Source organism: Chelon labrosus (assembly GCF_963514085.1).
Source record: "Chelon labrosus genome assembly, chromosome: 19".
Lineage (NCBI taxonomy): Eukaryota > Metazoa > Chordata > Actinopteri > Mugiliformes > Mugilidae > Chelon > Chelon labrosus.
Window position 1 is genome coordinate 21,036,475 of NC_140352.1, and position 14,265 is coordinate 21,050,739.

The 14,265-nt window shown below is 41.1% G+C and overlaps 2 protein-coding genes across 2 annotated transcripts in view; both read right to left on the minus strand.

Moving 5' to 3' along the window:
- mmp25b (matrix metallopeptidase 25b) overlaps window positions 1–1,976 on the minus strand; it is a 9,671-nt gene extending 7,695 nt beyond the window's left edge. The window contains 4 exon segments of the mRNA XM_084567327.1: window positions 22–79; window positions 81–104; window positions 1,687–1,778; window positions 1,924–1,976. Of these exon segments, the coding sequence (XP_084423453.1) occupies window positions 22–79; window positions 81–104; window positions 1,687–1,778; window positions 1,924–1,945 (196 nt within the window). The 5' untranslated portion in view covers window positions 1,946–1,976.
- A 3,904-nt stretch (window positions 1,977–5,880) lies between these two features.
- Window positions 5,881–10,683, minus strand: pax10 (paired box 10; the record flags this gene model as incomplete). Its single annotated transcript, XM_084568182.1, has 7 exons — window positions 5,881–5,981; window positions 6,101–6,233; window positions 7,764–7,837; window positions 8,185–8,341; window positions 8,456–8,538; window positions 10,177–10,371; window positions 10,578–10,683. The coding sequence occupies 7 exons, from the start codon at window positions 10,681–10,683 to the stop codon at window positions 5,881–5,883; spliced, it is 849 nt and encodes a 282-aa protein (XP_084424308.1).
- Window positions 10,684–14,265: the final 3,582 nt, after the last annotated feature.

Genomic DNA, 14,265 nt, shown 5'->3' on the forward strand with positions numbered 1-14,265 from the left:
CTCTGCATGATGGCGAATAGCCCTTCTCGATCCCCTCTTTGGTCTGCAGTTTACTTGTGCGTGGATCAGGAGGAGAAAGGATATCCATATCTGCTCAGCCAGTCCTGGTGAGAAAACAAGGAACCAAAAGCAATGGGGTGATTTCCTAAGAATGATTCATTGACGTACAGATAGTAACCCACAGTGTAAACATGATGGCTTTGTGGAAGGCCATAGACCATAGATTTCCTCTTAGAAATGGAGAAGATGTGTCTTTATCGCTTTCCTGGGAATGTTCTCCCACACCTAACATTTCAATCAAAAGGCCAAATCTCAACAGTTAATCATAACTGTAATACCGCGTAAGGGGCCAGGAAATAAACACATTAACCCATTTGTATTTTCTTTTTTGATAATCACACCATTAACAACCACAGTGAACCAACAACAACATGGCTGAGATCCATCTCTAACATGAATCCACACAGGGCGTCATAATGGCCACAGTGCTCCACACATGCCGATCTATAGATCATCAGTTTTCAGTCGAACCCAGTGTGACCCTCACAAGGTGTCGTGTCAGCCACTGTCTCTCATCACTATTGCATGATCCCTGTTGAGTAAGTTGCTTTCTGTAGAACCGTGCCTTTTATTCGGAACAACCAAATGGAGAAGTTACAAATGGAGAGATAGGCTGATTGATTTGGTGTAATGTACTGTTCCCATGAACACAAGCAAAATCTGTTTCATCAAAGTGATTTTGAAACCGACGCTTCCTCCTCTATTGCCTCCACCTCACCTTGCAAGCTGCAGTTGAAAGGAAAAGGTGTGCGGGCAAACGCCCCAACTGCTGTCTCTGTGGGTTTTGATGCTGCACTTCAATTTCCTTCACAATCTGCACATTTCATGTCCAACAGTGTTTCATTTGTAGGTAACATATTTGTGTAACATTTCTTCTACCTTGAGTAAGGCATGTCAACCTCATGCTGTACAAACACGCTGCCACACTTATGCTGCTGCCTTGCATGTGTCGCCTCACAGAGATTTTTATTCCATCAGACTTGTAATGCAATCCAGATTACTCAGAATGAAGCAATCCGTTTTACCCAAAGACGCGAAATTTGTGTCAGTTTTTTTAGGAAGTGCGTTCTGAATATTGTTCCTTTCTGTGGTTTGAAAACGTGCGCATCACACATGAAGCTGCTGTCAGCTGTCAATCACCGTATATCTTTTTTGTTCAATATAAGGTATTGAACACAATGTCTATTAGTGCAATGCAAAATAATACAAATCATTAGGTTTGTGTGGGTTAAAAAGAGCCAACAAAAAGTGTCTGGGTGCACAAACAAAAAGTCCTTTCTTGTGTTTTGTGAGTCATCCGGACGTTTAATGTGCACTAGCCCCCCCTTCCTCACCATATGTTTCCTCTATATGACAATCCTCAAGGGAAATACGGTGTATGTATGTATGCCTGGTGTACATCAACAATAATGTACAGCAACAATGAGTACACTGATATGGCTGCAAAATGCTTCACACGCACACAAATTCCTAATAAATTAGACATGTTAAAATAAAACAAAATAAAGCTTAATATCACGTTAAATCACACTTTATGTTTCTACACAGAGAAAAAGGGCACAAACATCCCATCAACTTTCTATAAAAGTCTTTTTTTTTTAGTTGCTGTTAGCGTTTTCTACTCACCACCGCTCTTGCGTATTCGTCTGACGAGGCTGATGCGTTTTCCATTAAGGACAAAATCATTAATAGCACCAGACCCAGCTCCATTCCAGTAACTGCAAAGAAACATCAACAAAAAAAAACATAAGCGCTCCGTTATTCTGTTTATCATCTGGAGGAAGCACAGACATTTCTAGCTTCTTTGCGCAGCAGCTTCCTCCAAACCATCCTAAATTAAAGAGCAGCAGAAACAAAGCTCACCGTTGTTTCTCCTCTGATGCATCGACGTCTCCTGGGACAAGGCTGGGCTTATCGATCAGTCGACGCTCTCGCCTCTGTCTCTGCTCCCCCTCAGCAAGTGGAGCGCCTTTTCCTTCTGTTTTTTTTTTTTTCTTTTGACCGGTTTTGCCTCCATATTAGGCAACGTGACGTTTCCGGGGTGAGAAAAGTCTGCGTGACCTAGTGAGCTTAATACCACTTGTTTTTTTTTCACGACATTTCACGCAGCACGCCAACGCAGCTTTTTTAGCTTTTGTGCATCTTCTATTTCTGAGGCAGTCTGACACCTCCACCCCCGCTCCTGAAAACGTGCTTAATAAATTTTTAGTGTTCCTCCATAACTTAATGAATATGAATCATCTCTAATATGCACAAACCAAATGTAAATGCGTTCGTATTGGATTTAAAAAATAAGGTGTTTCATGTATTAGCCATAGCCCAAACAGTGAATTTGGTTATTTACATTTGCTGTAAGACGCCAGTCCACAAATTGGTCTCAGTCCATTGTTTTGTCGCTGACCGTTGGTTACAAGTGGACGTTCCAGGCCCTGGTTCTCTGAGTAACCCTCTTGTATGTTTCCCAACCCAAATGTCTCCGAGTGTAACACGCAGAACATCAAAATACTGCTATTTGAGAAGAGGATGCGGCCAACAATGTTGTCACTCCATCTGGGTTCACCATACAGCCCGGGCCCGCTATCAGCAATGGTGAATTTGTGTGGTGGGAACAAAGGTCTTGGACAGTCCGTCCTTTGTAGTAACGTTTGGGGGAAACTTTTTTTGAACTGTTTGCGTCATTCGTCAATTACCATTATCAGATGGGTCACCTCAGACTTTAGGTCAGTTCAGCTTGCTGCCCACTTAATTCATGTCACCAAACCATTGCTACTTTACATGGTTTCTTGTCGATAAATCTGCAAAAACAGTCTTGGTCTTGATTTGGAATTAAGAAATTCATAGGAGGTAGCCCACACAGTCTCAGTCATGGGGATTTTTGCTTTGTGTTATTGTGGTCATAATTGTTGTGTCTTGTTTTACTTGTTGCTGCCTGCATGTGTGGTCAAAACTCCCCCGCGTTGCAGGAGTTTGTTGGGATGTCGTCATGAAAATCACACAACCACAGTATTAAATATAGGCTTACTGATATTTTATGAATTTCTTCAAAAAGAAATCTAAATAAGGAATCCTTGAGAAACCGGTATAGATGTTACCCCATGCTTGAGATTTTTTTTTTGTCTGTGTGTGTGTGAGACACTTCCTTTGTCTGAGAATTTTTTTTCCTTTCAATCATTGGTTCTTATACTCAACCACCACTGCGCTGACTCATTTGATGAAAGACGCGGTGTCCAAAACTGCCGTCTTTAATTCCAATTTCAAACACGATGACAGAAGTGAAAATGCTAATTTTAATTAAAGTTGAATTGAATTTGAGTTTTAACCTTGATGTACATGAAATACTAATAGAACACATAATCTTAAATCGCCCCCGAGTTTCATCTGCAGGAGTAAAATCCACATGAACACTGGCAAATTGTGAAAAGTAGCTCTTATTTGATCAGGAACTCTGATGCCAGTGTGCTTCAACACAAATGAGACATCTTAGAGGAACTGATGACGCCGCACCAAGCCGGAGTGCTCTGGCATCTCACTCCCATTATGTATGTGGGCCCTTCATTCTTCCTGCAAAGCATCGCTGGTGTTATCTTTCCCTCTCCCTTCTTCTCCTCCCCCTCTTCCTCTCCTCCCGTCTTTAATTTCTGTTCATCCTCCAGGGCTCAAGTGAGTCATGCCATTAGGACAAAATGCGGCTCCGCTAATGGCTGGCCAGTTTCCGTCATGTCCACTTCATGTCGCTGCCCCTGTGGAAAATGTCTTTTAGTCTTTTAGCTGCTCGCCGTTTCATTGGGATAACACTACACGTCCTGTTCATGCTGTTGCCCTTTTGAAGTTGAGTGAAATATTGAATCCTGGGAAACTGAGTTCATCAATTCATCAATAACTGTAATGTTTCTAAAGACATTTAACTGGCACATTATTTTACTAATGGACTAATGGAAATTCGAGTGATATCGTGCCAAACATCATTTTTAGTCCGACCATTAAATCGCATTCATCTCTGAGTAAAATAACACAACATCACAAGTGAATTCATATTCATTACACACGGTTTTATTTTCATTAAAGGGATCCAAGGCCTTCACAAAAGGGTTGACTCTTGGTAGCTATACCGTACTAACACAACGCACAACAACAACAACAAAAACAACACAAAGGACTCATCGTGAACGAGTGAAAAGACAAATAAATAAGAGCTGAGAGACACTTCGTATGAGATGCGTCAACAAAACCGACGGAGGAAAGTGAGCAGAGGTTTAGAACTCCCTGCAGAGTACAGCAACGGCTTTTTGCACAATACTCGGTTCACTTCTGCAAGATTGTCTATAGCGGCTTGTTTTTGTCATGCACAGTAGCTAAAGTCATTGCTGTTGTATGGACAGTGTTGCAGTCATTTCACAGCTTATCCATCTCCTCTGTCTCCTGCTTTGATTGTCAGTCTCTTAAGTGGGAGCCTTGTTTGGTGTGTAATGATGCTTGATTGTCTTCGGCTGATAGATATGTGCCATTAGTGACGTACAAAAATACCCTGCTAATCGAAGTATATTAATCACTACTAATTTTGGTATGGAACTGCTTTAGTTTTTTGTTTTTTTTCATTTGAATGATTGCAAAAAATAGGTCCACTTTTGCATAAAATAAAGTGAAAATTAGTTTTTTTTCTGTATTTGTTTTCAAAAAAATTGAATTCCTGTATGTCTAAAATGTATATCAGCTTTATGATTAGTGTTTTGCATTCCTAATAATTACCCGACAAATTTAAAACTTGTGCTTTGAGGATGATTTGAGTTCAGAGCGTGCTACATTCTTCCCCCCTATTAGCGTCTGACAATATTCCCACGGTTATCTTTGACGTACACAGATGTCTGTACAAAAATATGCAGTCTCGGTGTAATGTTGCTGGCAGGATAGGCAGGATTGACAGCTTTTTTTAATTTTTTTTGTATTTTTTATGGTAGGTTTTTAAGTTTTACTACAAGTGATTGCCGTAAGCAAGATTTAAATCTTCACCTCGCACAGCTAACGCTCAGCTCGCTATCAGAATATCGTTGAGCTGCTCAAGTAACAAGAAACTGTGGTTACACTTCACAGTACACCTGACATCTGCTGGCATTTACTTAGCACTGCTGAGTCATCTACTGAAGCATATGCGTGTGGAAGAATCACACTTATAACTCTTGAAATGAGCAAACTTAAAGCCGAGGTTTGACTTTCTGAACCATTTACACCCTCTCTTTTTTTTAAATAAAGTTGCATAAGAAAATGATCAAAACTTAAAAGTCCATTTCTCAGGTTTTCACATAAGTGGCATCATTTTCCCTTATTTTTGATCAGTTTGTGAACAAAGACATTTATAAAAGCCAAAATGTACAACACAATAAAATGTGGTAGAACTTTTGAATGGCACAACACTAATTCCAACTTTCTGCATCCTCAAAGACACTAAAACTTGATTGAATCCTGACTCTATTTGAATCCAAAACACATCTCAAACTGATCGTAATCCTAATCCTGACCTCAGCTCTTTAATTAGCGCGCTATCCAAAAGAAAAGGGTGCAACCTAATAATACTAAGACAGTACCAGTATGACCAGAGTGCTGTTAAGTGCAACCAAAGCTGCTCTTGGCTGAATTTGTAAACATTTAATGCATTTCGGGGTCCGTAAACCCAACGAGGCCCCTCTATATCTCTGCCCTGTGCTTTCTTAAAACCTGGGTCCCAATATTGATCTCTTAACACTTGTTTTTTTTATTTGTTTTGTTTTTTTACATGCCTTCTTTTCTCCTCCGACTTCTTCCGTCATGGCATCGATTGTCTGTTGTTCATTGTAATCTGGCCCAGTATTGACCCAGGTTCTGACTCATGCTCTGCGGCTCAGTTCCTGGAACCTGGACTGGCACCGACACTCCGGGCGATATGAGCCCTGAAAGGAGGAGAAGGAGAAGAAAGGTGGGCTCAGTTTACAAGCCTAACTGTCCATGCGCTATTCAGAGGACAGGCAGACGTAAAGCAAGAGTATCCGAGTATTAATTGTACACTCACCTGTGTTGCCGTTGGCTGAGGGCGGAGTCTGCAAATGGGGGGAGGAGTACGCCGATGAGTCAAAGCTGCGCGGTGCAGAAGGGGATGGAGGTAACATGCAGGAGTAGGAGGAGGCCGACTGGGGGGGAATTGACTGAGAGTGGACACGGGAGAGGAGAAGTGGAGAAAAGAAATTATCAATTAGATTTATAGATACAAAAAGTCTCTAAGAAAAACTCCTTTTAAATATATTGATGTGCACTGCACCATTTACTGTAAAGGAAGGTTAAAGAAGTCTGAACTCCACGGTTTCAGTTTAACCACATGGAGGTGCTAGAGTGTAGGAGTATGATGAAGTGTAGAGCAGCAGCTGACAGGATTCTTTAAAAGCATGCATGCAAATTATCTTTCTGGTCTTCTTCAAGCTTAAAACATTAAATTAAATAAGTTTCCGTATAAGTCACTGCGTGCTGTTTTTCTAATATATACACCTTATTTGTGGCAGACATGTTGTCGTGTCATTCCTCTGTCTATTGCCGACTTGACGTGACGTGCACCTGCACATTCTCTACCATGACAAGTCAAAACATCTGTCATGAAAAAGGTCAACTGGGTTTGAGCCATGAACCAATGAATGACATTTCATAGAGGAAGCAGAGAGTTGGGTGAATATTGTAATAAGAATAAGATTAATGCAAAGCCACAGACATAAATGAGGTTATAATGTGTTGAAATGACAATTTGGTACAAAGCCAGAGCAGCGTGAATGATAATGTGTTTTTCTCTCACAGTGGAACCGATTTAGACATTTCTGTCACTGTCACGACACAAGCTGATAATAAATGAATAAATAAATAAAAGCCTCCATGTCGTGCGGAAGACCGCCAACCGTGTAGCTAGACAACAGTTTTGATGTCTATAAACAATGGAAAGTCCGCCCAGATCTTAGATGTCCATGGGTCATTTGCATTAAGCACAGCATGTATAACCAACAACAAAAACAAAACTAGCCTACAACCAAATGTCCAAAAAATTGTAACAAGATGTTTCATTTCCTTTTCCAAAAAGAAACCTTCCAGTTGTCATTTTTAAAATATGGAGCAAAATGAGCCTGTGGGGTCGCACAAATATCCAGATGAAGGCCTCAAGATCCAGGAGATCTGTGAAACTAAAAGCTTCTTTCGTCAATTAATATAAATAATATAACTATCCACACATTTGAAGATGTTTCATTTACTGCCATGCATGACAGTGGAAAGTAGCAAGATTTTACATTTAATAAGCTGGAATCATTTAATGTTAGCATTTCTGCTAACATCTATCTCTGATAATCCTGCAATAATTTCTTATGTGTAAATTTTCTTCCTTCTACTTATTTCTTCTTTCAATATTGCTATAATGTAAACTGATATTATTTATAATATTAATTTATTTTAAAATAATAATTTGACTGAGACAGCAATCGTAACAGTGATAATGAGAGGAAGAATAAATGACGTGTTGGTATTGAATTATTAATATTAGTATTAATATCTACTATGGTATGTATTCAGTTCCACATTTAGTTTCATTCTCATTGTTTTAGGCCCTAGAGGTGATAATTCACAGACTGCGCTGTGCGAGGATGACTTGCTTTGGTATAGTTTGGAGGGTGCTGATGAATGATGAATGATGAATGTCCAACCTGGACTCCAGATGAGAAAACTGACAGCGAGCTGTAGCTGGGCAGGGACGACTCAGCCTGACTCAACATGGACCCTGGAGAGAGACATACAGAGAGAGAGAGAGAGAGAGAGAGAGAGAGAGAGAGAGAGAGAGAGAGAGAGATGGTGAGCACGCGCACACATTTACTCACATGTGATGTGCATCTCGCAGTGGAAGCGTTTGAATATAGATGCGCCCTAATGGAGAAACTCTAATGGTTTGCCTGTCTGCAAATGTCAAGCAGCGGATGTTTGAGGTTTGTAATTATAAACTACTAAAATATTCCTGTCACCAAATACATAAATCATAGCGTGCAAATGTAAATCTTGCTTTCCACTGATGAGCTGAACGCACACATTGCAATTAGGAAATATGACTAAATGCAGTGACCTTGCGTTTACCTGAAGTGCTGCCGTGCTGCTGATGATAGACGGACGTGTTGAAGGACGTGCTCAGGGGGGCTTGGCTCTGTGAACAAGAAGTCACACCACCTGACCTCCTTTGATTTCGCAGCTTCTCCTCCCTCCTCCACTTGGCTCTTCGATTTGAAAACCACACCTGTCAATCAAAGACTCCTATCAGGCCCGTCGGTCGTGCAGTGGTATTTCAGAAGGCTCTGCGTTTGGTTACAGAGCTTTAAATGTTGCACGTTTGACTTGTGAGCTTCCTCACCTGTATCCTGGCCTCGGGTAAATCGATCTTGTTCGCCAATCTCTCCCTCGCAAAAACATCTGGGTAATGTGTCCTTTCGAACTCTGCGGAAGATATTCACTAACGTCAAACACACGATGTTAGCCTTAATGGAGGATGACAAGTCTAAGACATAGAGCTGTTTGCCTGATAGGCCTTTCTTCACATATGTTAGATTCATCAGGAGCTTTCTTTTTTTTTTTTATATGAAAAAATACAATTCAATCTTTACGCAGAACTTATCACAAGTTAATGTCTATAAACATGCCTTGGCAGATATTAACTTCCTTATTAGGTGATTACTGCTTAATATCAGCTCTGCTAATTATCTTTCAATGGAACATACAAACCCTGGAAGCTGAGCTGTACCCTTACAACCATATTTGAAATATTTATCTGTTGCACTTTGTATCAATTATTCATTATTATAGAGCACGCAGAAAGTTCAAATGAAAGGATTCAAGTTGAGAAGCTGCCTAAGCACTTTATTTCAAAGAAGGCTGACTAAAACTAAAGTGAGGAAACTTCCTTTCATACTTGTAATTTGTTATTTTTCGAACATTATCTGAACAGCATAAGCATTTATCATAATTATAGGTTGTATGACTACAAAAATGGCCAACTGCCAGTGAATGCTTTACTCTGAAGCTGATTGAACAACAGAGAGTTCACCAAGACTGCTTCTGTTTCACTGAAGCATTCCTCAGCGCGGCAGTTAATTTATAGTTGACGAACCGCTGACATTTTTGTTGTTGACAGGTCGAAACAAGAGTCTGCCTCACCCTCTAAGTGACAGACTGAGTCATCCTGATGAACTCTGGAGTTTCAACTTCAGTAATAGAGACGTCTTTACCGATTGAACTGTCTGCACTTGACATAAATTCACCAATAAAAAGTAAATTAAAAAAATGTTAAAAATTTACCGGAACCCGGAACAAATTAACCACTGAACAGTTATTTGCATGTGGAGAGGCAGCAGGATTACTAAATACTTATTTCACATATCCAATGAAGGCTCTCTGAATTAAGTCTGTCTCACAAATTGTTATAATTGGCTTGGTTATAATTGGCGTCTGTGTCAACACATGATTGTTATTGTGCCTTGGCTGCGCACTGAGGTCAGTGTACCTCATTAATGTCATTTGCACAGAGTGACCACAGTGATACACTTCCACTCGGCTGCACAGTGGACATTGCGTCCTTATTTAGCTCAAGGGCCTTCTGCAGCCATATCCAGTCAAGGGTGGCTTTCTGATCCCTCTCAGTGGATATCAGGCAACCAGGGCCAGATCTCAGTGCATAATACGACCACAGTAATGATGCGTTATCAAAACTCCGCTCTACACACTGCCAGAGGCTGTTTGGAGCAGATCTGGAATATTCATGGAGTTAAAATTGTGGTTAATTTGCATCTAGAAGTGAACACCGCTTCCTCTTCCTTGTAGGGATTGATAAAAATGCTGTCCTGCGAAAATACACACAGCCTGATTTTATAATCGTTTGTTTCAGTTTGTTCCCCCAGTTTAACAAAAAAGCTGGAAACAAGGCGTAAAAGACTGTAATCCTGTAACAAAGGTGTTGGCAGGGGGAAAAAGCAGCAGGACAAGCTGCGTCATGACACACTCTGGTCTGGCCTGCGCCCATGGAGGGCAGCGATTGGCTGGAAAGCAAGGAGAGAGCTGTGCGTGCTTGCATGGCCTGACCTTTCTCCAGAGCCTCGATCTGCTCCTGAGTGAAGCTGGTCCTGTTCCTCTGCAGCTTCCTCTTGAGCTGCAGCCTCAGCTGAGACTCCTCGCCCTCGTCCCTCTCCACGGGAACTCCTCCCCCTCTGCCCGCTCCTCCTCCCCCTGCCTCTCCCCCCATGCTGCCCTCCGTGTCCAGCAGACAGCCCTCAGACACTGGCAGCGAGGAAGGTGACAAAAGAGATGCGTGTGTCAAGAAAAATTCCTAAGATGGAGCGTCACAGTTTAACATCACAGAATGTCAGATTCATGCTTTCAGTTAGCAGTAGGCCGGTGAGACAGCCACAAGTGTCGCTGGCTACTTTTGATTTGCACGAGTTACCTGATGATCTGTTAGCATTGTGGTGAAAATGTCCTCTCACCTGTGCTGTGTTGCGTCTGAACGCCGGTGGGGTCATGGTACCAGTTGTTAGGCCCGCTCCAGTTTGAGCCGCTCTGAAGGTTCAGCATGGTTAACTTCTCATACATACTACGAGAGTCCAAACCACCATGAAGAGAAATAAAGGAGTCCTGTCCTGCGTGTGTGCTCGCCCCTGTTTACTGTCACCTTGACTCCTCTCTCGCTCCTTCAGTCCTTCCTCCTGTGGGGGGGGGGTGAGGGTTTAGGGGTAGGAGCAAAGAGGGGAGAGAAGAAGGAGGGGTCCATATCGCATGAGTTCACACATGGTTGGCATTGTGGTGAATTAGCCTCATGATGACAGACAGATATGGAGTTAGTTACATGCTCGCTGTCGTAGCGTGTGTGTGTTATACATTGCTACGCTAGTATACCATGGGGAGATGAGGTACATTAGAACCCACTCTCAAAGCCATGACATTTATAATGCTGCCTACTTTTCGCTCTATTTTTGCCGGTAAACCCGAGCATGCATGCACACACGTACGCATGAAAAGACACCCGGTTTATTCATGTAGCCACACACCGGGATCACACACACAGATTGCGGCTTTAACACCACAATCTCCCATAAAACACCTGAACCGAGCTAATGATTAACTTCAGAATAAACTGCACAGGTATGTCCTTAAAAGTCATTATCAGCCTGAATAAATATGCGCCCAACTCTGAGATGATTACGAACTATTATCCTCTTATCGTACGTCAGTTTTTGGTGGAGATTACACTTGCAGGGTAAATAAAGGAAAGCGAATGTAGGTCATCACTAAGCCAAATCTCTCAAACCAGTGTCAAAGGTCAACCTTGATTCATTTGGGTGAAGCGGCCCCGGGTCAAGAATTTATTGATCCAATTTTCAGCTAAATTCCTGAAATTAAATTGTGAATACCGTTGGCGGCGACCTTGATCCCAAAGCCGGCGCTGAAGTCAGCATTAAAGAAGTTACATCAGAACCGAGCGCAGCACACAAAATAACTCCAAAGAGGTCGTTTTTGCAAACTTACCGAGTGTCCAGGTGAAATGATGCGGAGGTCCTGCGTGTTACTCTCCTCCTCTGTGGACCTTTATTCCCCTGTTCCCCCCACGTCCCTTGTTCTCCAGCTTTGTTGACAATACTGTGTGTGCGTAAAGGAGAGAGTATGAGGAGAGATGGAGAGAGTTAGACAGGGTGAGAGAGAGTGAAAGAGGGAGAAGGGGGGGCTCTGGAGAGAAATGCGTCTGCGGGCACTCTTGTCCTCCAAGCGATGGGGAGAGAGAGAAAGAGAGAGAGAGTGAGAGAGAGAGGGAGGGAAAGAGAAAGAGAGAGAGAGAAAGGGAGAGGGAGCCACCGAGGGGTGACAAAGTGAGTCAACATCAGTGTCAAGTTTGAACTTAATGCCAGCGAGAGGAGGAGGGGAGGCCGAGAGAGTAGAGCATAAAGCACAGATAATGGAAAGATAGTGGATGATAAATAGATGATGGAATTCAATTTTAGCAATAAATTACACATAAATATTGAGTACAATAGTCAGTCAAGTGTGTTGGAACCAGACAAGTGACATTTTTAGATTAATCTTAAATTTCACAATTATTATTATTATTATTAGCCTTGTTTGGCTACTACTTAAAAGACAGAATCGTTAAAACCTGATATTTTAGTGCATAACTGCTGTAAAATGATGCAACCACCAAAAAAGAGGGAATGCTACAATACACAATATAATAATACACAGGAAAATAATATCAGGATTACATATGTTTTTCTTATATTCACTTTTCCGTAACAAATATGTGAAAATAGTTTGAACATCTTAGAAAAATAAATGTATATATATTATGAAATATTTTTTGGTAATATAGTGATATTACTCTTCATAATATCTAATATTCATTCTTTGATTGGTTTGAAACACTGAAATGTTATTTAAAAAAAAACCTGATAATCATTAAAAAACATGGATGCAATAAAAGGATATTTATATATAACAACGAGCAATATATTTGTAATTGATTTAAATCCATCTGAATTGCTGGTTAGATCAAGGTGAACGATCATGTTCCTGTGAGATCATTAAATATACTTAACAACCAGATACAAAGATAAAACTTTATTTTTCCGCTCCTTAGAGTGAATCATTTTATTTAAATGGATATTAATCTCATATTGCTGCTAGTGTCTTAAAGGAGCAATACTAAACCTTTTTGAATGCACAGTTGCATTTGATTTTTAACTGATTTAGTTGCAGACATACAAGTATCAAAGAACAAAATGTTACGGACTGGATCAACTAGAAATCTGGTTTCTCACCATTCTCACCATTTGTTTGTGAGCTTTAGCTGCAACTAATGGTTTTCACTGGATCATAAACTGCTGGTTAATTCCGTATTTTACATATAAATTGTATGTAATGGTTCATAAAAGGCCAGAACATAATGACACATGTTCATCACAATTTTCTACAATTGTTTTGGTATCTATGGGCTAAGAAAGTGCAAGAAATGTTCTGATCTGAGAGGCTGAAATCAGCTCTCGGTTGGTGTTTATATTGAGAAATGATTGAAATCATGATATAAAAAAATATATCTCACTTAAATAAATGAGTATTTGGCTAAGGTCTACATGGATCTTAAGCAGCTATTTGATATCAGACTCATGTGTGCTTGCTGTGGCGCTTTAGGCCTTTGAAGATGCTTTACAGGTGACTTACAGCCAAGGTATTGTTCCCTGACAACAGAGGTATTGTTCTCCAGCTATAAGCTATGGAACCGTAAACAAAGGCATTGTCTGGGCCCAGAGCAGGTCAAAGGACCACCATACAGAAACCCTCGGCGGTAGACACACGCGGTCTGATGTGAGGCGTAAGTAATGACGCAGGTATGACGGTATGAACGGTATAGTCAAAGAACGAGAGCCAAGCCGAACCAGGGTTTAAATATATCCCGTTGCAACGGAGGAGAGAGAAGAAGAGAGCGATGGAAGATGGAAGTGGGGAGGCAGAGGGGAGAGATAGAGAGAGTGAAGAGGAAGTATGTGACTTTGGGGTGGGTGTAGGGGCTTGGGGATGGGGAGGGTGCCAGCTTGTTTTATTTCCGGTTGACAAGACTTTGCGCTCCCTTTCTCTCTGTCGCTCCCTCTCTCTTTCATACTCTGCTATTCTTTCTCCGCTGCCCCCATTGCTCCGTCCCCCCTCCTCCCCTCTTTCTCTGTTACTTTCCTCCAAGACGTGCCTTAGAGAACGGAAAGGACTTGACAAGTTCAAAGGTAAAAACAAGTAAGAGCAGTGGCGGAAAAAGCATTTAGATACGTAAAGAATTGAAATACTCAATTAAAAGTAAAAGTGCTGCATTAGAGACTGCACTTGAATGTAAAAAAAATGTAGCACAGTGACTCTTCCTGTGCGGTATATTGATATGCATAAACTTAGAAGAAGTGTTTTAATGTCACATCTGGTCGAGGTGGAGCTCACTTAAGCTACTTTACATGCTTTTTATATTCTTGTAATCTTGTACAAGACCATGCAAAACCATAATCTAGTTGAATAAATGTAACTGACTCTAGAAAATAGCCTGAGAATGAATTAGCAATATGGAAAAAGTACCTCATTGCTGTACTTGTTTGGGGCTTTAGATCAGATGTACTTTGCAAACAGTAATAGGTGGTAAGCAAAGGGAAA